Genomic DNA, 21,635 nt, shown 5'->3' on the forward strand with positions numbered 1-21,635 from the left:
CCCAATGTTGTCCCCTACTGCTGTAGGCTCCTCGCGGCAAGCCCTCCTCCATTGGTGCCGGCTCCTACAAAATCCTCCTTTGGTGCCGGTTCCTGCATTCGGTTGTTCAGGAGCTGAAATTGTCGCTTTCCAAAGGGACAAGCATGATGATCGCCTGTGCGGTAGGGCGGTGTCGCCTTGGCATATTCTTTCTTATATTGACTTTGGGTTGCAATCAGTAACGGTAAGTGATGGTGAAGCTCCGTAAAACTCATTGGCCGCTTCTAAAGCTGCAGATTGTAGCAAGAAGCTTAAAGCTTCAACGATAAATGAAGGCTGGTAGAGGAGAGCAGCTCCATCACCCCCCGCCACTCCTCGTCCCCCTTGTCTATCCCTCTCTTGTCTATCCCTCTCGCCCCCTATCCGCTCGCCCTCGCCCATGTCCCTCCCCTCGCCCTAGCCCCTACCCACCCCCTCACTTCCCCTCTCGCCCCTACCCTCCCCCTCCCCCCTCGCCCCTACCCACCCCATCACTCCCTCTCGCCCCTACCCACACCCTCACCTTCCCCTCGACCCTACCCTCCCCCTCCCCTCTCGCCCCTACCCACCCCCTCACTCCCTCTCGCCCCTACCCTCCCCCTCCCCCTCCCCCCTCGCCCCTACCCACCCTCACCTTCTCCTCTCGCCCCTACCCACCCTCACCTTCCCCTCTCCCCTACTCAACCCCTCTCGCCTTTACCCACCCCCTCACTCTCTCTCGACCCTCCCCTCCCTCTGTCCCCTCGCCCCTACCCTCCCCCTACTTGCCCCTACCCACCCCCTCTAAGCCCTCACCCCTATCTAGCCCCCCAACCACCCCTTTCCCCCTCGCCCCTACCTACTCTATCCTCCCTCTCCCTCACCCCTACCTAGCTACCTCGTGAGCATATCACTTTGTTGTGGTGGAGCCTCATCCTCTTGTGCCATTTGGAATTCTTGGACTATGCAATCATATTGGGTTCTGGCCTATTCAAAGGCTTAAGGCGTTGCTTGTGCAAGCAGGACAATGTTTTACTCCACTTTTGAGGCATGTAAGGTCATGGTTGGGCCTAGCACCTGCTTCAAGAAATGTACGGATGCAACACATAGTGGTTTTCTTTTACAGTTTTTTCAGTATTCCTCTCACCGAGACGGTGAGCAATCTTATGGCAGGCAACCTGTAGCCTGGCTATAGTGTCACTTTCACAAGACACAGTTAGTACAGTTGGTCTAGGCTGGTTCACACTGGACGGACCCCGGACCCTCTGGCCTAGGGAGTGACACGTGGCAGGGTACCGACGGTGGTCTAGTGGACCTCGTGGCTAGGTCACCACATGGCTGACATTTATGAGCCGTTGGTGGCTCTTCATGGTGATACATATGAGTAGTAGTGGTTGGTGATCATCATCATCTTCTTCACCTCTTATCTTGTACGGAGTGGTCGAGAGAGTCTTACACAGAGCACTACTTCACCATCCCTACACATCTGAGCCTCGACACCCCATTTGTACCTGTGAGTCCTGGGCTAGAGCTGAGTGTGCTGCCACGCCAAAGTCTATACATGGTTCTTTGAGCTAGTCGAGTCCACATGTTCTAGTCCACTGTTGTGTCTCTGTTGTTATCCATTGTTTCTGTGTTTCATTCTGTTTGAGGGAGTTTCCATTTGTTTGAGTGAGATTGTCACGCACATTGCATTGAAGGGCACCCACACTGTAGAGAGCACGACACATTATCCGTGCTACAACAGCCAAACAGAGTTTTCAACCACCCGAATCAGTCCCAAATTTTCAGCCATAGCGTTTTTATGGACAGCAGATAGAAGACCGCAGATTTCAGCCCTTAAGTCGCCATCGCCATCCCCGTCGTCGCCACCAGCATAGTCCCAAGTTGCATTAGTTTCCATGCATCAGCATTGTACCACTTTGTGCAATCAATAGTAGACCACTCTCGTCGACGAGAGTGGGGCCTTCGGAGGAGGATTTGACAACGTCTCTGGTGTCGTTTCTCTCCTCTCCCTCTCTCTCTCTCTCTCTCTCTCTCTCTCTCTCTCTCTCTCTCTCTCTCTCTCTCATTGCACGCACAGTGTCCATTCACTTTGTTTGTGATCATAACACTCTCTCATTAAGAACAGAAGGCTCTACCTTCCATAAGAACAAAAGGAACCTTGAGCACAGTTCCGAACACTCATCTTGAGCAAAGCGCAAACAATCATTCCGATGCACCTAACATTGGTATCAGAGCTTTGGCAATGTTCTGTATCACTCAAGGAAAGAACCACAAGAATTTGTTTTGCTTGTTGCGGTAACACGAACCCAAGTTCGCTTGGGCATGTCGATTCCTAATCGTGTTTTTGAAGAGTGACAGGAATCCCAAGAAAGAAGAGCTTGTCCAGCCTCCCATGGTGTCTGTTTTCACTCATTGAGAGCGGACCGGCACTTAGCGGCCGGCCAATCGACGTGAGGTGGAAAAAAGCAACCTTGGTGTGAGCGCAAGCCGCCTAGGAGTGCGCCCACGGAAAAGAGTAGAACTCCGATGAAGAGAAGATCCTTCTGAAACGCGAGTTACAAGCGAACGAAAACCTCAAGACCCTCAAGATCCTCAAGAACCCAAGAACCCAAGACCCTCAAGAACCCAAGTTCCTCGTCGACTTAAGAACCAAAGATCATAGTGCATGGTCGTCACTCGAAGCGGAATGGATACTTCGCATACAGATAATGAGCATGAGAGAGGCGACGAAGAATTTTCCCCACCAGGAGATTTTTTCGACCCTCCCCCTTCGCCATCTACGCCACAACAAGAAGCTACTCGCATTACTTTGGAATGCAATGAAAGAAATGCAATACAACAACAAGAAGCGAATCGAGTTGCATTGGCACAACAAGCAACCATTCGCCTTGCTTTCGGCGAGCGCGATGAACGAAATGAACGAAAAGAAGAAAGGGCGACGGAGCGTGCAGCTCAAAGAGAGCTACGCACTCAAGAATTGCTTCGACAAGTGATAGCCTCAAAGTCCAAACCACCCAAAGATCGTGGGAGTTCCTCGAGTGACGCAAGCCACAATGCAAATTCTAACCATCCAACCACAAAGAAGTTTACTTTCAGTAAGTATGATGGTAAGATGGATGCTACGGTTATTCATTCTTGGTTGCATCAATTTAATGCTTATTTTGCGGCAACTAAGAAGACAGGCAATAGCAAAGTTTTGACGGCAACTGTGTACCTTGCCGGTGATGCCATCAATTGGTACCACGCATGGCAAGAGGCACAACTAGCCGCGCACCTAGAGGAGGCCGACGAATTCACGCCCCTTTCCTTCAATTGGGCTGATTTCCAAGACAAGCTCAAGGCACGGTTTATGCCACCTCAATACCTCGCACGATTGAAGGACGATTGACACGCTCTCAAGCAAAAATGGTATGCCGGTTATGTCTTTTTCTAATCGTGTTTTGCAGCTAGGTACCCAATTACGCAAGTCGGATGATGAACGCAAAGAGACATTCTTTTTTGGATTAGACGACTATATCAAGTTTGATGTAGAAGTCTTCGATCCAATCGATCTCAACAAAGCAGTAGCGATTGCTCTCGCACAGGAGATGAAGCACAAGGGAAAGCCTAAGGAAAACAAGACTTCCACAAGTACCTCGCAGACTTCTCAGAACCCTCAAAACGGTAAGAACAGTAAGAATGGTAAGAATGATAACTCTTCCAACCAATCTTCCAACAGTCTCTCAGAAAAGAATTCTTCCAATGAATCTAAGGGTAAGGCTAACACAATTGCTAAACCTAAGCTTACTCCAGATGAAAAGGTAGCACTAGGAATTGTAGGAGGATACATCACGTCGAAAAGCAAAGCACTTATTCTAAGGAAGGTCATTGTTTTCATTGTCACATTAAGGGTCACATAAAAAGAACATGTCCTAAACTTGAATCTAATGAATCTAAAGAATCCACAAAACCCACCTCCTCTGTCAATGCAATTAATGATAACACGAGTCTACCCCAAGTTTCTCATGACCCTCCCATTGATGATTCTCTCATTAAATGTTATGGTCGTACGTCGGGGCAACGTTTTGTCATATTGTTTGACCCAGGTAGTATGTATGATGTGATCAGTCCCTCTCTTGTTGAGAGAGCCCGCCTTGAAGTTAGTCAGAGATCTCCTATCGAGGTCTTTGGTTTTATTCCCGGTATGGACGCTCTCATCACGGAGGAATGCCTTGATGTGTTGTTTGCAATTCAACAAGCTGCCTTCACTAAACGATTTGTTGTTTCTCCTCTCTCAAGATGTGATATGATTTTGGGCATTCGATGGTTTCGTGATAATAACCCTCTCATTGATTGGGAGGCTAACACTCTCACTCTCAATGCCAAAAGTGATTCTCCCATTGTCATTCATGGAGAGGACATTGTTCATTCTCCATCTCTCATTGCCAATATGCAGGACAAGATTGAAAGGATTCATGAGAAGGAGACTCTCGGTCTTTTTTTCCCCAAAGCATGACACACAAGATTTGCATGATTGTGATCAGCATGATGATTTGGATGATAATGATGAGCATGATAACAAGCATGATGTTTTGAATGATCAAGATGTGATTTCTCACAAGCATGATGAGTTGCATGAAGAAGATGTGATTGTTCACAAGTATGATGTGTTAGTAGATGCTTTTTCTAGCAAAGCTAACCTCGTTGCAGATTCGATCAATCACGAAAGATCGATCTTGGCTCTCGAGCCTGGGTCCAAAGAACCCTCACAGGAAGTATTATGTGTTCGCATGATTGATACGCACGCGTTGTTCAAGTTTTTCATTCGTGATTGTTTCCTGTATTTTAGTCAACATCTTTATGTGATCCCTTTTCTTAGGCATGACATATTGTATGTTGAGCACATTTTTCATGAAAAGTTGAAAAGTATGTATGTAAGGAAGTTACATTTCATGTCTCTTCCTTGGCATGACACATTCGTAGAACGAGCACATGAAAGTATGAGCACCAAGCATGGGCATTTCCATTGTGTTTTGCCACAGTTGATTGTTCTAGATCTTAAGAGAAAGATTTGATCTCATTGTTTGCATGTGTTTGATGAACGGGTTGTCACTCTGTCTCCATGCTCATCTACATTGCATACAGAATCTTTAGCGAAGACAAGAATTTTTCCACTCACTTTACATGGAATAGGTGTGTTCATGGTTTTGTGTTGGAAGTGGTTTCAGGAATTTCCAACCATGGAGATTCTTGAAGAAAGAAGCATGACTCTAGACGAAGTTGAAGCATTGAAGGAGCCACGGGAGACTTTGTGTCGCTTTCGACACGGCCCAGAGAAGTAAGCGCAGACCTTTATGAAGTTCAAGTATCGCACGACCCACACATCACAGTGGGCCGGCGAAGAGTCCCTTCCAAGATTCCGGATGCTATTGGCGATCTCCCTCGACGCCATACAATTGAGTACCAATACCTTACTTTGAAAAGGAGGGGGTGTCACGTGACACATCCAACCCTGTGTCCGTGGACAAGCTACAACATGATCAGAGTTCAATCAATCCAGTCAATCTAGATTAGAAGTGATCTTGCACTTTTGTGAGTCTATTCGTAGACCGTGCATGCCCAATCACTTAGTATAGATGCATATCATTTGGTTGCACACAACATGATATCAGTATTTCCAGAATCCATTAGAATCAGTTAGGGGATTTTTCCAATGCATTTAGCCTATTTTCCCTATTTTTGACATTTTTCACTTATTAATTTAAGTGACTTTCCAACAAAAGTAGGTAGGGCAATTTTGCTAAGTTTGTATATAAGCAAACCCAAGTTAGCACTCAATGGCAGAAGAGCCAGCAAGAGCTTCCCGCTCAACAGACATGTTCTCAGCAAGAACCCCGCAGCACCCACAAGACTTGGCGTTTTCAGCTTTGCCGTCATCGCCAACATCAAGCCTAGCGTTTTGCCATCGCCAAGAGTCCCCCTAGCCCCTAGCGTTTTCAACCTTGCCATCATCGCGAGCAGTCCCCAGAAACCCAACGTTTTTCACTAACGCTACAAGGCAAATCAGTGTTTTCAATATGCATGAACAACAACAGATTCAGCCCTAGAGACTTGCAGAAGATCCCCATTTTCAGACCTCAAAAACGCAACCAAAACAGAATTTTCAGCCACCCGAATCAGTCCCAGATTTTCAGCCATAGCGTTTTTATGGACAGCAAATAGAAGACCACAGATTTCAGCCCTTTAGTCGTCGTCGCCATCCCCGTCATCGTCACCGGCATAGTCCCAAGTTGCATCAGTTTCCATGCATCAGCATTGTACCACTTTGTGCAATCAATAGTAGACCACTCTCACCGACGAGTGGGGGTTTTACGTCTCTGGTGTCGTATCTCTCTTCTCTCTCTATCTCTCAGTCTCATACACTTGCACGCACAGTGTCCATTCACTTTGTTTGTGATCATAGCACTCTCTCATTAAGAACGAAAGGCTCTACCTTCCATAAGAACAAAAGGAACCTTCAGCACAGTTCGGAGCACTCATCTTGAGCAAAGGACAAACAATCATTCCGTTGCACCTAACATGAACAATCACAGATTCTTCATGCAAATCATCATGCGTGTGAGAAATCACATCTTGACCATCATGCAAATCATCATGCTTGTCCTTATCATCCAAATCATGCCTATCATTGTCATTCAAATCATCATGCTCATCATCATGCAAATCATGTGTGTCATGCTTGGGAGAAGAAGAGACTGAGAGAGTCTCGTTTTCCCGTTCCTCTTACATTTGTGCCTGCACTTGAGAAAAGAGACGCAACATCTCTTTCATTTGTTGGGCACTCTGCGCTCCATACGATAACTATCTTTTCTTCGCCACTCGCGATCGAATCTGGCTTGTCTTTCTTTGGCTTCCAAGCGTTCTTGCTCGTACTCACGCTCTATGGTTGCCACTCTTTCTTCGTAGTCACGATCTATGGCTGCCTTCTCTCTTCGTGTTCTAACTTCCTCTCCATAAACAAATGCGGCAACTCCTCCATAGAAGTTAGTGCAATCCTTGTCATAGATGGGAAAGATGGAGGGTCGGGAAAACCTCCTGGTGGGGAAAATTCTTCTTCGCCTCGCTCATGCTCATCACCTCGAAGCGAAGTATCCAATCCGCTTCAAGTGATGACCATCCACTGAAGTCGTGGATTCTTGTGGTGTTGGGTTCTTAAGTTCACAAGAAACTTGGGTTCTTAGGATTCTTGAGTTCTTGAGGTTCTTGCGGGTCTTGAGGTTCTTAAGGTTCTTGTTTCGCTTGCAAGCTGTGTTAGAGAAGGATCTTCTCTTCACCCGAGTTCTACTCTTTTCCGCGGGCGCACCCCTTGGCAGCCTTGCGCTCACACCAAGGTTGCTTTTTCCCACCTCATGTCGATTGACCGGTCGCTAAGTGCACAGTCCGCTCTCAATGAGTGAAAAGAGGCACAAGGGGAGACTGGACAAGCCCTTCTTTCCTGGGATTCCTGTCACTCTTCAAAAACACGATTAAGAATCAACACGCCCAAGCGAACTTGGGTTCGTGCAACCGCAACAAGCAAAAAAAAATTATGTGGTTCTTGTGGTTCTTTCCTTGAGTGATACAAAACACTGCCAAAGCTTTGATACCAATGCAAGGTGCAACGGAGTGATTGTTTGAACTTTGCTCAAGATGAGTGCTCCGATCTGTGCTCAAGGTTCCTTTTATTCTTATGGAAGGGAGAGCCTTCCGTTCTTAATGAGAGAGTGCAATGGACACAAACAAAGTGAATGGACACTGTGCGTGAAAGTGTATGAGACTGAGAGATAGAGAGAGAAGAGAATACGACACCAGAGACGTAAAACCCTCCTTCGAAGGCCCCACTCTCGATGGCGAGCGCGGTCTACTATTGATTGCACAAATCTCTACAATGCTTGGACTTGCCGACGATATTGACGACGATGAGGACAATGACAAGACGGACTGAAATCTAAAAACTCTAATGGTTGAAATCTGCAAATCTTTATCTACTAAATTCTAACTCTATGTCGAAGACGATGTTGCTGGCGACGATGCGACGACGCACTGAAAACGTAGATACTAAAATCTGCGTTTTCCGGCTAAATCTGTAAACCTTGCGGAATTTGACCGTGCGGCGAGGATCTGCTACGGAAAGGTGAGATCTGCGAGGTTCGGGGCTTGATCTGCAATGTCTAACTGCTGAAAACTGAAAACGCTGGTTCTAGGGCTGAATCTGTCACGAAGATCCGCAAAAGCAATGAGGTTGATCAGCAAACCAAAAACGCTAGGGCTGAAAACTGACCTTGCGGGAAAATCTGCTAACGCTGGAAGTCTTCTGCTTCTTGTTGTCGCCAAGCTGTTGCCAATGCAAAAACGCTGGCTGATCTGGCCCAAAAACGCCAACCTTTTGTTGTGATGCAAAAACGCTAGGCCTCTTGGGGGTTCTGCTGAGAAGTTGCCTGTTGAGCGTGTGCTCCTGCTGCCTCTTCTGCCAAAAAGTGCTAACGCTAGGTTTGCTTATATACAAACTTAGCAAAATTGCCCTACCTACTTTCCAACAAAAATCACTTAAAAATAATAAGTGAAAAATGTCAAAAATAGGGAAAATAGGTCTATGCACTGTAAAATGCTACTATGGGATCTGATTGGAATCTGATGGTCATGCTGTGTGTAACCAGAGGATATGCATCTAATCTAAGTGTCTGGACATGCACGGTCTGCAAACAGACTCACAAAAGTGCCAAATCACTTTCTATTCTAGACTGACTTGACTGAACTCAACCCTGATCATGCTATAGCTTGTCCACGAACACATAGGGTTGGATGTGTCATGTGACAAGAATTGCAGCAGAAACGGTTGTTCCTCGATCTTCCTCCTGATTCCTAAGAAGCAATCAGAGGGATCTGGATGTTGTGGACCTTCAAGCCTAACCATTACCTAGGTCCTAGACTACAACAGCCCGCAGGACCCGAGAGAGAGGTTGTGGTGGGATCCTTTTGCCCGTTCCGACCACCTTGGGATTCCTTCTTTCTAGAACACTGAACCCCTCGGATGGCGCATCTTGATGGCTCCCCACGAAGTCATCCAAGCAACAACTCAGCATTACATAGTTACCAACGCCAAAAATCAGCATGGGGAACGTGGAACGGCAACTGCCATGAAATGCCACTCCCTGTTACGGATACTCACGTTTGAAACACGGAACGGGAATTCGGAACAAGAACCTAGAATGGAAACGCGGAACAGAGACCCAAAAACGGTCATTCCTTGTAACTATGCAGCATTGGCATCAACAAGGGGTCATTGATGAGTTACTCACATTTTTAGACTCACCTCTGGGCTGACCGCCAGTTTCAAAAGATTACTGCTTCTCAGTGGCTAGTCGCATAAAGAGGGACAGCAATGGGGATCTAGCTAGCATACAGCTGACACCCCTCGATTTGCCTTGGGTGTGGGGACTGTTGGGGTGTAGGCCAGGTGGCCGTGGGAAACCACCCTTGTACAATTTATTTCACCTAATCAATATAGGGAGAAAAAGAGGTAGAGTTGACTCTTCTCTTTCTTCTCCTCTAACCCACACAGTGGCTGCCTGTGCATCTCCCCCTTCCCCAATTCTCTTCTTCCCCTCTCTTGAATACACACTCCGTACACGCACACACGAACTCATCAATTGGTATCAGAGCTGCGGCGACGAACCGCACGCGCGACCGCTCTTCGACGATCGACTCGGAAGCGACAGAGCTCACCGGCTATGGCGGAGCTCAGAGCTTGTGCTTGAGCTTGACGGTGGCAACGGATCCGATACGGATCGGAGAGATCGGGCGGTTAACGGCTTCTCAGAGTGTGCACCCCCTCTCCAAAAGAGGGAATCTTGAAGTGAATCACGGCATCTCTGTGGAAAACGGGAAATGAGGTGAACCGAGCAAGCAGCTTGGTGCAAAAGAATCTTGAGCTTGAAAGCTCGAAGGAAGCTTTGCCAAATCGAGCACCAAGGAGTCGACAAAGAAGCTCACGACCTATGAGAGCTTGAGAAGCAAGTAATTAAGCGCACACAAAGCGCTGTGTTTTTTTTTTTTGAAGTTGAGCTAAAGGCAAGCAAAACAGGGGATCTTCAAGCAAATTGTCAAGCAAATTGAGCAAGGAATCAAGTAAGGAAGCAAAAGGGGCAATTGGAAGAAACCTTTCAACAGCGCTGTAGTTGGGGAATGTAGTTTTCCTTGGGATTATATGAATGGTGTTGTGTGATCCACACACACCACTGAAAACTAAAACGAGCAACAAATTGGGGGCATTTGTAGAGCAATTGGGCAGTAGAATTTTAAAGCTCACGGGCTGCAATCAGAGAAGGGGAGCTTGAGGGTGTGTGTGTTGCTCTCACTCACACACACGTTCACAAGCGCTTATCAATTGTGCAGCAGGGCTCACATACACACACTCCTTTCGGCCTCTCTCGGTCAATTCTGGCAAAACCTCACACTGCAAGAATTTCGATTTTTTTTTAAATCTGAGCCCCACACACCTTTGTGTGTGCAAGGGGCTGATCCCACAGGTTCTCGACTCGTTCTTCCTCATCCCGACTCTCCACTCCGGCTTGAGTGCAGCTTTAGAGAGAGTGATAGCGAGAGTGAGCGAGTGAGAGAGAGACGAGAGTCTCATCATTGACATCAACGATTCTTCGACTTTGTCATCGACTTCTTTGACATTGTCATCCGACTTCGACGTCCACTCCCGAGTCCGACAAGTTGAGAGCAATCTTTACAGACCGAGCAAGATCTGCGATCGATACCGATACGACTCGATATTGGCAGCTCGAGCATTGGCGTTTTACGGCTACTCGGCTAGCCACTTCCACCCGGCGGCGAAAGGCGACATCAACATCGACACCGCTCATGCGCACCGGCTCGACACTCCTCATTGCGGCGGATCTCCGACATCCGACCTAGACACCGGGAGATTCCCCACACGAGCGTGTTCTCGCGGTCGACGACCGTGCTTGCGACATGCGCAGGTGAGGTACCTCTATCATAGAGGAGTGACACCCGGCATCAGCACCGATCGCCCTGTACGACACAGTTTACGGATGCGACACCTTTGGCGGCTATTCGACTAGCATATTTCTGCCCGGCGGTAGAAATCGGCACATAGCGACACCGACACACATGTTACAGGCCACAGGGAGGTTTTTCAACCCATTCACTCACAGATTCTCCAGACACAACGCTTTCACAGGCGATTTGGCAATCATTTCGACAGCAGATTCTCTGCGGACACATGTGTTGACAGATGCATTTTGTTGTAAGCACACCTAGTGCTACTGAGCTCTTTTGAGAGCAAATATCCCCCCAGGGATCACTTTCACTGCATGCAGCAGTTCTTAGCGCCTGTTCAAGCGCGATTTTACTCATGTACGTTGAGTTGCGGACATTGTCCATTGTACTACGTGTGGAGCCATTTTTGGCTATTTTGGCAGTTTTTACCGGCCGTTTCTGAGACTCGGACCGGAAGAGCCCTTTCTGAGACTGTGGCTAGTCCATTTGTGTCTGCATTAGCCTTTTGGAGGATTGATAGCGTGAGGTTTTCTTTGAGCTGGGGTGTGCTCGAATGTTGAGACACTTTCGGTGATACAGGTAGCTGGAGTTCTCCTTTACGGTATCCTCGCCATAGGATATGTATCTGGACGGTTATTTATGCTTTTGACGCCAAGTTGGCACTCAGATAGCAGTTGTTTTGTGCAGCAGATGCCCAGTTAGTGCAGTTGGCACATTTATATGCATTTTGAGTTGAGTTTTGACTCCTCATACAAAGGAAACTCTGCCGGATTTACTTCCCGCGAGTCGTGACTTCCATTGTTGGCACTTTTGAGTCTATTTCGATTGAGATTTTACTCCTGATACAGAGGTTACTCTACCCAAATTTCTACAGCTTCTCGCCATAGTTTGGCACCTCTCAAACCCTGTTATCAACGATAACTTCTTCTTCAAAAAAGGAGGAGCATTTCATTCGGAAGTTCAATGGTAGCAACTTCACCATGTGGAAAGAGCGCAAGAAAGATGTTTTGATAAACAAAGGCCTCTCGGAACCGTTGAAAGAGCGCGCAGAGGATGATGATTATACACAAGCTCAATGGGAGCTTTTGGATGCAAAAGCCATGGCTACGATACGTCTACATCTAGCCGAGTCAGTCTTCTTCACTATCATCGGGAAGAAAACAACCAAGGAACTTTGGGATAGCTTATGTTCAGCATGGGAGAGCAAAAGTGCATCCAACAAAGTTTTTCTCATGAAAAAGCTTATGAAGCTCAACATGAAAGAAGGTAGCACAGTTTCCAATCATTTAAATGAGTTCAACTCCTTGTTCAGTCGGCTGACATCTCAGGGCTTTAAGGAGTTTGACGATGAACTCAAGTCTATCTTCTTATTATGCTCTCTACCCAATTCATGGGATATCTTTTGCACAACCATTAGCAATTCGACTCCGAATGGCAAGCTAGAATTCAATGCTGTCACAGATGCGTTGCTCACTGAAGAGATTCGTCGTAAATCTCTCGATAATGCTAGTCATGGAGATGCATATATGGCTGGTAGTTCAACAAAGCCAAGAGGCCGTGACAGGAACAAATACAAAAGCAAAAGTAGAGAGCGGAATCCTCGTAGTCCTAGCAGACACAGGAACCAAAGTAGAGACCGCAATGCCAGAAATGTCGAGTGTTACTATTGCCACAAGAAGGGTCATTACAAAAAGGATTGTCGTAGTTTCCTAAGAGATCAGAAAAACATGCAAAAGGATAATTCTGGCAAAGGCAAAAGTACAGTAAAGATTGAGGAGTTCAATATTGTTGAGTCTCCCATACCTATCACTGCAGTAGAGGATGCTCCTCCTCCAGTGATGCTCATTATGCCCACAGAGATTCATCCCGAGGTGACAGCAGATGCCTCAGATGTTCTCATTTTCACTTTAGATCTCACTCCAGATGCTTTGGTTGCACAGGATGAGGGTTATGCACAGAATTGGATCCTTGATTCTGATGCAAGTTTTCATGTCACACCGCATAGAGAGTGGTTTCCTCTTATGCATCCATGCATGAAATAGTCAAGCTTGGTGATTCCTATGAGCTTGACATTATTGGCATTGGTGATGTGAAACTTCACATGCATAATGGCACTACTTTTGTGTTGTAGAATGTCAGACATGTGCCCAAGCTTACGAAAAGCTTGCTTTCTATAGGGCAATTGGATGATCTTGGCTACACTACAGTTTTTGGTAATCGTTCTTGGATGATCCGCAAGAACAACCTTATCATGATGAAAGGCAATAAAAACGGATCCCTATACTCTTTGTTTGTTTCGAGTGTCGACGAACACTCTATCTATGTTGCCGAGCTGTCATCTCCTAAGTTGTGGCATAGCCGGCTAGGGCATATTAGCCAAAAGGGAATGAAAACACTTCAGCGTTTTGGCTACTTACCTGTGTTAGATTACACGGACTTTCCATTGTGTGAGCATTGTCTATATGGAAAACAGACTAGATTGACATCTTCGCCATTGAATAAGAAACTAGGCGAACCTCTAAACTTGGTGCACAGTGATTTGTGTGGTCCAATGCCACATAAAACTCTAGGGGGGGCGAACTACTTTCTCACGTTCATAGATGATTCTACCAGAAAGGTGTGGATGTATCTCCTAAAGCGTAAAGAAGAAGTTTTTTCGACATTCCAAAAATTCCTCGCCATGGTTGAGAACCAATCAGGAACAAAGCTCAAAGCTTTTCGCACGGACAATGGTGGAGAATACGTCTCCACAGAGTTCAAGGATTTCTGCAATAGAAGAGGCATTCGGCGGCAATTTACTACTCCATACACACTTGCACAAAATGGGATAGCTGAAAGAATGAATCGTACGCTTCAAGAGCGAGTTGTCTCTATGATGTCTATGGCGAAGCTTACTCCAGAGTTTTGGGGGGAAGCTGTTCTGACAACAGTGCACATCATCAACAGGTCACCTAGTTCTCCTTTGAATTTCAAAATTCAAGAGGAATTATGGACTAGCAAAAGGCCAAGCTATGAGCATCTACGTGTATTTGGATGCGAGGCATATGCACATGTGCCCAAAGAACTTCGTCGGAAGTTAGATCCCAGATCACAGAAATGCATCTTTATTGGCTATGGTGCAAACGGAGAGATGGGATATCGTCTCTGGCACCCAAAATCAAATAAAGTCATTCGTAGCTCACATGTGATTTTCAATGAATCAAAAATGCACAAGAAGCCCATCAAAGATGTTGAGTACAGACGTGTTCGTTTTGAGGATGTAGCCTCCGAACCAACTCAGTTCAGTAGTGTTGTACCTACTCCTCAAGTGCAAGATACTACTATTGCTCCGGAGAGAGCAGAGTCTAGCAGTCAAGTACTCAAACGCTCTGAGAGAGTATCACGTGCGCCCAAGCGGTTTGAGCCGGGTATACACCACATTTTGGTCACTAACAGTGGAGAGCCAACCTGCTACAAAGAAGCTATACAAATGGAGGATAGCGTTAAGTGGGAGCAGACTATGCAATCAGAATACAATTCGATTGTGGCTAATGAGACATGGGATTTGGTTGAATTACCAAAAGGCAAAAAATGCTTTACCTTGCAAGTGGGTATACAAGAAGAAGTATACAGCGGAAGATCCCGAGCCTCGATACAAGACTCGTCTAGTTGCCAAGGGTTTCAAGCAGCAAAAAGGTGTGGATTTTGATAAGATTTTCTCTCCAGTAGTCAAGATGACTACACTTCGCACCGTGCTTGGCTTGGTTGCTATCCAGGACATGGAACTTGTCCAAATGGATGTGAACACAGCATTTCTTCACGGGGATCTAGATGAAGATGTCTACATGAAACAACCAGAGGGATTCGTATGTGAAACCCAAAAACCAACAAGGACAGAATTGGTTTGTAGACTTAAAAAGACACTCTATGGCCTTAAGCAAGGTTCAAGGCAATGGTATCAAAAATTCGACAAATTCATGCAATCTCAGGGTTACATAAGAAGTCAAGAGGATCACTACTTATACACAAAAAGATTGAACGATGGTTTTTTAATCATCTTGATCTTGTATGTAGATGATATGCTTATCGCAGGCAAATCAATTGATGAAATCAATCAAATGAAAAAAATGCTAAGCACTCAGTTTTCCATGAAGGATTTGGGAGATGCCTATCACTTTCTTGGTATGCACATCAAGAGAGACAAGCAACGTGGAATTCTTGAATTATCTCAAGAAAAGTACATTCACAAAGTCTTGCAACGTTTTAGTATGCAAGGGGGGAAGTCATTGAGTACCCCAATGCAAGCATACTCCAACCTTAGCAAGGAGGACTCTCCCAAGACAGTGGCTGAGAAAGAGGAAATGGTGAAAGTAGCATATTCTTCAACAGTTGGCAGTTTGATGTACGCTATGGTAGCCACAAGACCAGACATTGCACATGCAGTGGGAGTGATTAGTAGGTACATGGCAAACCCTGGCAAGAAGCATTGGAAAGCAATGAAGAAAATCCTCAGATATTTGAAAGGTACAGCTACCGAGTGTTTATGCTTCGGAAACAGTGATGCATCTATTGTAGGTTACACGGATGCGGATTATGCGGGTTGCGTGGATCATAGAAGATCCACATCTGGCTATGTGTTCATGTTTGCTGGAGCAGCTATCTCTTGGAGATCGTGTCTCCAAGATTGCACATCTTCATCTACCACTGAGGCAGAATATGTTGTTGCGTTTGACGCCAACAAGGAAGCCATATGGTTGGCTCGTCTAGTGGGAGATTTGGACATTCATGAGGTTCCAGTACTACATTGTGATAGTCAGAGTGCCATTGCTTTGGCAAAGAATCCAGTGTTTCACTCAAAGTCGAAACACATAGAGGTCAGATACCATGTCATACGAGATGCATTGGCTGGCAAGCGTATCGAGCTTGTCAAGGTTCACACTGACGACAACCCCGCAGATGCTCTCACAAAGAGCCTAGCCTCGGAGCGATTTACACATTGTATAGAACTTATGGGTGTAGGATGAAGCCTCGGCAATGCTTCATCAATTTTGTATAGACTAACTATACTAATGCCACTATTGGCCACCATGACCTTCAAGTGGGAGTTTGTTGGGGTGTAGGCAAGGTGGCCGTGGGAAACCACCCTTGTACACTTTATTTCACCTAATCAATATAGGGAGAAAAAGAGGTAGAGTTGACTCTTCTCTTTCTTCTCCACTAGCCCACACAGCGGCTGCCTGTGCATCTCCCCCTTCCCCATTCTCTTCTTCCCCCACTCTTGCACACACTCCGTACACGCACACGCGAACTCATCAGGGACCTGGAGAAGACACAAAGACACTATCTTTGAAACTATCCACTGCATAGCAGATATGGCTCAGAATGCTTCTTGTGATGGCCTCCGTTCTTTCAAATACAGTGTTCGAGTGGGGGCCCACAGCATGGTCAGCTAGAGAGACAAAAGGTAGGTATTAGGAGCTGATCAATAGCAGGCCCACGTGGACCACACTATCCACAAACACTACAGACCACCAGCGTTTGCAGGATATCTCCTGATAGAAAAAATGTTTTCTTCAAAAAGGGACCTATTAGCATTCTTTTTCTTTGGGTTGTGATGTTTCCATGCAAGTTTCTGAGCCTTTGGAAGGCACAGCTTGATATCATGTTTTTTTCAGATTTTAGGACCTCACTTTATAAACCCACACTCTTATTCAACAGGTCTGTCCGATGACATTCACCCTCACTGAAATTAATGAACATTGAAGCATTGGAAATATATCTTGACAAAAGCCAATTACAAGAAAGCACAGTAAATAGCATGTCTTACCACTGCTGGACATTCTTATCCGACAACCAGCTTTCATTCCACCAATAAACGAAGTTGAGAACAGCAAGCAATTGGACAACGAGAAAAATACTGCTAATAAAAAAAACATAAAATGTATTAAACTCTGTAAGTGTTGTTGTCTCTATCTATTGTTTCAAGGTGAAAAACATGCTTACCCTCCTCCAAACCGGGCAACTTCAGCTACAGGACATAGAAAGAAACCATAAGGCAACCAAAAAAAAGCTCAAGCCCTAGGGACTAAATTACATAGGATTGTGAGAATCATTACAAAGATATCAACCAAGATAGAGAGACATTCATTACCATAGAACTTTATGGATGTTGGTGGCATGAAAAATGGGATGACCATAAACAATATCCACAGCAAGCATTTTGCAGGCCACCATCCCGTATGCCACAAATCACGAAAATCTGCTGTTTTATGTGTCCCAACGGTACTAACATACATGATAAAAAAGAAACACTAAATAAAATCAAGGAAAATAACCTGGTAGAACAGCATGCAAAACCAGATTTTGCAACATTAAGAGGCCTGAAATTTGAAACAACCATACACTGTGGCAAATAAAAATAAGACAGGTAAGACCTTGTTGAAGAGTCTTAATGCTTCCTTTTATTATTTGGTAACATGAAGGATACAAAGCAGCCAAAGCTGACACGCAATACACCCTCAGAACCTAAGCATACAGGTTCTCCTCCACAATACTTGAGATCTGCAACACTTTAACAAAAGCTGAAGTCTAAGAACAAATTCTTAACCTTGAGGATCAGAAGGGTTTGAAACAACGCTTGTCCTCCACTCAAATACTTGACCTTGACTCATAACCAAATGGGTCCCCAACTTCAGCAAAATGAACTCTATTAAGTCGCACACAAATAAATTGACAGGGGAATCCAAAACATACTTGCACGTCATATACACACACAAGTTTTCAGAGAGCAAAGACCCGCAGAGGTAAAATAATGTGCAACAGAATATGGTTGAACAGCATTCAAAAAATGTTTGAAGATGAGCCCCAGCATATATCTTCATAAGGTCAAAAGGCCTCGAGGCTCAACTTGCTCACAAAAGACTCTTAACAGCAACCAAGCGTTCAAGGTGAGCAGCAATGTAAATGACTGCTTTTGGCCCGTATGGAACAAAAACACAGTCGATATTTCAGTGTTTCCTCCAGGTCTCTTCCCAAAGCCTCCTAAGCCCAAGTTTTCATTGTTCCTCAAGTGCTGCCCAATTGAAAACCACCAATAGGCTCAACCACTGTGAGCGCCAAGGAGATTGTAACCAGCTTTGGCCAGGGCAGGATGGAGATAATACACGGGAGTCGAGTACTTAGCAACTGAATTACTGGACAATATACAACAAAATCTGGACAATATTGCTAGAACATGAATGCAGAATAAAAAGACAGAGAAACAGAGGATCTAACAGTGGGGAGCTAGATTGCAGCATTGCTGCTACACACTAAAGAGTAGGAGAGTCTCAACACTGTCTTCTCGTCATAAATGCACACAAAACTGTGATAATCCAAGTGGCTTGAAAGGTTTGGCAAACTAGTATAAGCTTTGTATAAGCCCAGGTGTTAGCTGTCGCAAACAAAACTCTTGATGTCACCCCATTGGGGAGATAGTTTTGAGCACACATCCTGACTCACAGAAGCCATAAAGTTTCAAAACGTTTCGTGTGAGACGAGTTTCATAAATTTCGAAACAGTTTTGCCTGATCAAGAAACACCACCTCAGAAGTTTCATCACCAATCATGAGTGACAATCCATAAAAATGCATGTGCAAAGTTTATTCATATAACGCCTTGCCGTAGAGGTTACTTACCAAAGACAAGGAGAGAGTCCAGAATCCACCGTGAGTTGAAGACGCAAGCAGTGTATAAGTCCATTTGACATAGAGACTAGTACGAAATGTTAACCTTCGAATCATTTCGAGAGAAGTTTCAATTGCAAGAAACGTTCTGCAAGTTTCTTCATCTAAGAAACAAGCTTCTTGGCATCACTCTAATAAACAAAAAAATAGCATCACTCTAATAATAGAGGGATAGACTAGACGTGGCGAGAGGCCTGAGATAGACATTGCTTAACATGTGAAAGACCCTGCAAGCCTTGGCTGAGTTCAAATACAAAATTTCTTCCGCGGATGTCTATAATAGTTCAGCCACTCAGTGCCTTAGAACAAGCACTTCAACTCAACAACAAAACTGATCTCAGCATATGTGATACTTCGCAGATTGATTTAATGTAGAGCGACAAACACCTCGTTAAATGCCTCTTCACACAAAGATGAACCACTCAATGGCAATTGACTAGACAGGATGCAAAGCTCACAAGCACGCACATTGAGTCAAAGGTCCAATGCCGGTCAGAACACATACAGTCGTTCCAGTAATGCCTACTCTATTCAAAGCAATCTGGTCCATTGCCGATAAGAACACATAGAGTCGTTCCAGAAATGAACACCCCTTTCATAACAACCTCTAGCACCTATCTCCTTAGAAGATTCAGCAAATATTTTTGTCATGATCTCATAAGCACAGACGACGAAGGCACAACTCAGTCGTTAGTAGCGATAGCAGTTAAGCTAGCTACATGCATTGGGCAATAATTGAGCTGTACTAAGATACTTCAAATGCACTTTTAACTTCATGACCAAACCACGTTGGAATCCTCAAACCAAAGGTGAACATACATTTGACAATTATCATCAATAATTTGCAAAGTAACATACAGTAAGAGTTGAATATTTTCTTACTTGGGAGTTCGGAAAGGGCCTTGTGGCTATAGTCTCGCACCATCCAAGCAAGAAGAAGACTGAGAAGAAAAAGAAAGGCATAAATGTAGCGGACCAGCATCCTGTTCACTCGATCACATGAACGCCCTGCGCATGTTTCCGACATGCAATCAGCACATGCTTCAGATATACGCTCTTGTGAAATCCATATCATTTCACCATCTTCAACAGGTCTTGTGGTAGCATTGGCTGCTGGTTGCTCTGCAGTCTGCATTGTGTTGAGGCAAAGTTGCCTAAATGATACAAAGCATCTCAATGTGAGCCTGCTGGGGTGGTGAAAGGACATTCATATCAGCAGGCAGACGCTAAGGGTAATGTTTTTTTCTCTGTGTGGCTTGTTGAAAGGTTTGCGCTTGACTCTGTCTGCTTTGCTTAGAAAGGATAACTGAGCTTTGAGATTCTCCTGTTGAGGTCCTGTTTAAAGAGTGAAGACTCGCATGAAGGAAGGCCAAATTTGGAGCACGCGAGCTCAAAATCATAGTTTAATGAGCTGCATAAGGACAGCTTGCAACAATGTGCTCAATCAGCTACAGAAGCAAACATGTGACGTACCTGATATGGGAGAAAGCACGAGGATGCGTGCAAAATTACTCTGGAAAGAGCAATGGCGAGCCAAAACGAGGGAGATAGAAGGGCATTCGCGTGTGCACACTGCAGAAATGAAAAGTGCGCAAAGTTCTTTGTATCTGTGTGTATAGGCGTTTGTGCAGGCCTCCGTGCGTGTGTGCATGAGAGAGAGAGAGAGAGAGAGAGAGAGAGAGCGCGTGATTGCAAGAGATTGTAGACTATCACTGTATTGTGCGCGACGTCGCGATGGCAGGAGTGCTCCTCTCTACTTCAGTGTGTAACGGATTCTTCGATTTTTGGCGTCCGTGGGAGTCTCGTTTGCTGGTTTCAAATTCTTGAAGTTTCTTGGCGGGGAAGAGTCCTGACCCTGGCCGCTGGATCCTTCCCATCAATAAAGATATCAGTACTACATCATTGCTATCAAGCAAAGCATTTACATTTGACCAGCCCTAGTAAAGTCTATACTCTAATTTATGATTCATCTGTGGTATTTATCTTGACGAGTGTGCGGCCCGTCCTATGGACAAGGCGAGGGAGGGAGGCTGCTCCCTTTGTGGACTGCGAAGGAGAGAGAGAGAGAGAGAGAGGGCCCCTTTTTTTGCTCTAGACTCCTGAGTCCCCACGCTAGGGCCTCCCTTTCTTTCTTTTTTTGCCTTGGCCTCCACCCCCCTCCACTCCCTCTCCATATGCCAAGTGGTAGGGGCCTCCAAGGTGCATTAGATAGTATTGATAGATAGATGAGATTACTTGAGAAGTTGAAAAAATAACCTAGACAGTGCATGCACGTGGAAGATGGTGTTTTCTCAAAGGTAAATAACCGTCTATGACGAGTGTCAACTGGTTTTGCAATTAGGCCAAGAGCACACCATTACAGAAGCATCATCATCTATGGACTTTACTATAGCATCCTGTATATATGTGTCATGTGTGTGTCATGAGGGGGGGAAAGAGAGAGAGAGAGAGAGTCAACGTGTGTATCTGCATGTATCAAAAGGGCCTCTTTTAAAAGAGTCCTCCTCAACAGTAGGAAAGTTCTGCCATTGTTGTTTTACATGCCTATGCACTCGCTTCTAGCAAATTGGCAAACGGCCATCCATGATCCCCTTTCATTGCAAAGCAGCCTCAAGTTGGCAGGGTAATTTGATGTGTGGATTGATATTCGACAATTTCTCAAGTCAAAGTATCTTGAGTTTTTGGTAAAAGATGATTAACGGACTTTTCCTTACGATGAAATAGCACATCTATATCTACTAACATAATATGGCGAAAGGGGGAGCCCTTTACATGTGTCGCAATCTGCAACCTTACAAAACTAAAAAAAGCCCGTTCACACGCGATAAAGAGGGAGAGAGGGGGAGAGAGAGAGGCCATCGAAGGCGGCCGGCCGTACTAGTA

General features: G+C 45.3%; 1 protein-coding gene across 1 annotated transcript in view; it reads right to left on the bottom strand.

Annotated features, from left to right (window-relative positions):
* LOC147455250 (uncharacterized) overlaps positions 1 to 20,629 on the bottom strand; it is a 37,220-nt gene extending 16,591 nt beyond the window's left edge. Inside the window, exons 1-9 of the mRNA XM_086514067.1 lie at positions 20,510 to 20,629; positions 20,226 to 20,265; positions 19,978 to 20,087; positions 19,833 to 19,881; positions 19,635 to 19,760; positions 17,516 to 17,589; positions 17,180 to 17,339; positions 17,032 to 17,056; positions 16,856 to 16,945 (exon numbers count right to left, since the gene is read on the bottom strand). Coding sequence (XP_086370193.1) covers positions 16,856 to 16,945; positions 17,032 to 17,056; positions 17,180 to 17,339; positions 17,516 to 17,589; positions 19,635 to 19,760; positions 19,833 to 19,881; positions 19,978 to 20,087; positions 20,226 to 20,265; positions 20,510 to 20,629 — 794 coding nt within the window. The remainder of the gene's footprint in view (positions 1 to 16,855; positions 16,946 to 17,031; positions 17,057 to 17,179; positions 17,340 to 17,515; positions 17,590 to 19,634; positions 19,761 to 19,832; positions 19,882 to 19,977; positions 20,088 to 20,225; positions 20,266 to 20,509) is intronic.
* Positions 20,630 to 21,635: the final 1,006 nt, after the last annotated feature.

Source organism: Adiantum capillus-veneris, chromosome 6, assembly GCF_014529385.1.
Source record: "Adiantum capillus-veneris isolate H3 chromosome 6, ASM1452938v2, whole genome shotgun sequence".
NCBI lineage: Eukaryota > Viridiplantae > Streptophyta > Polypodiopsida > Polypodiales > Pteridaceae > Adiantum > Adiantum capillus-veneris.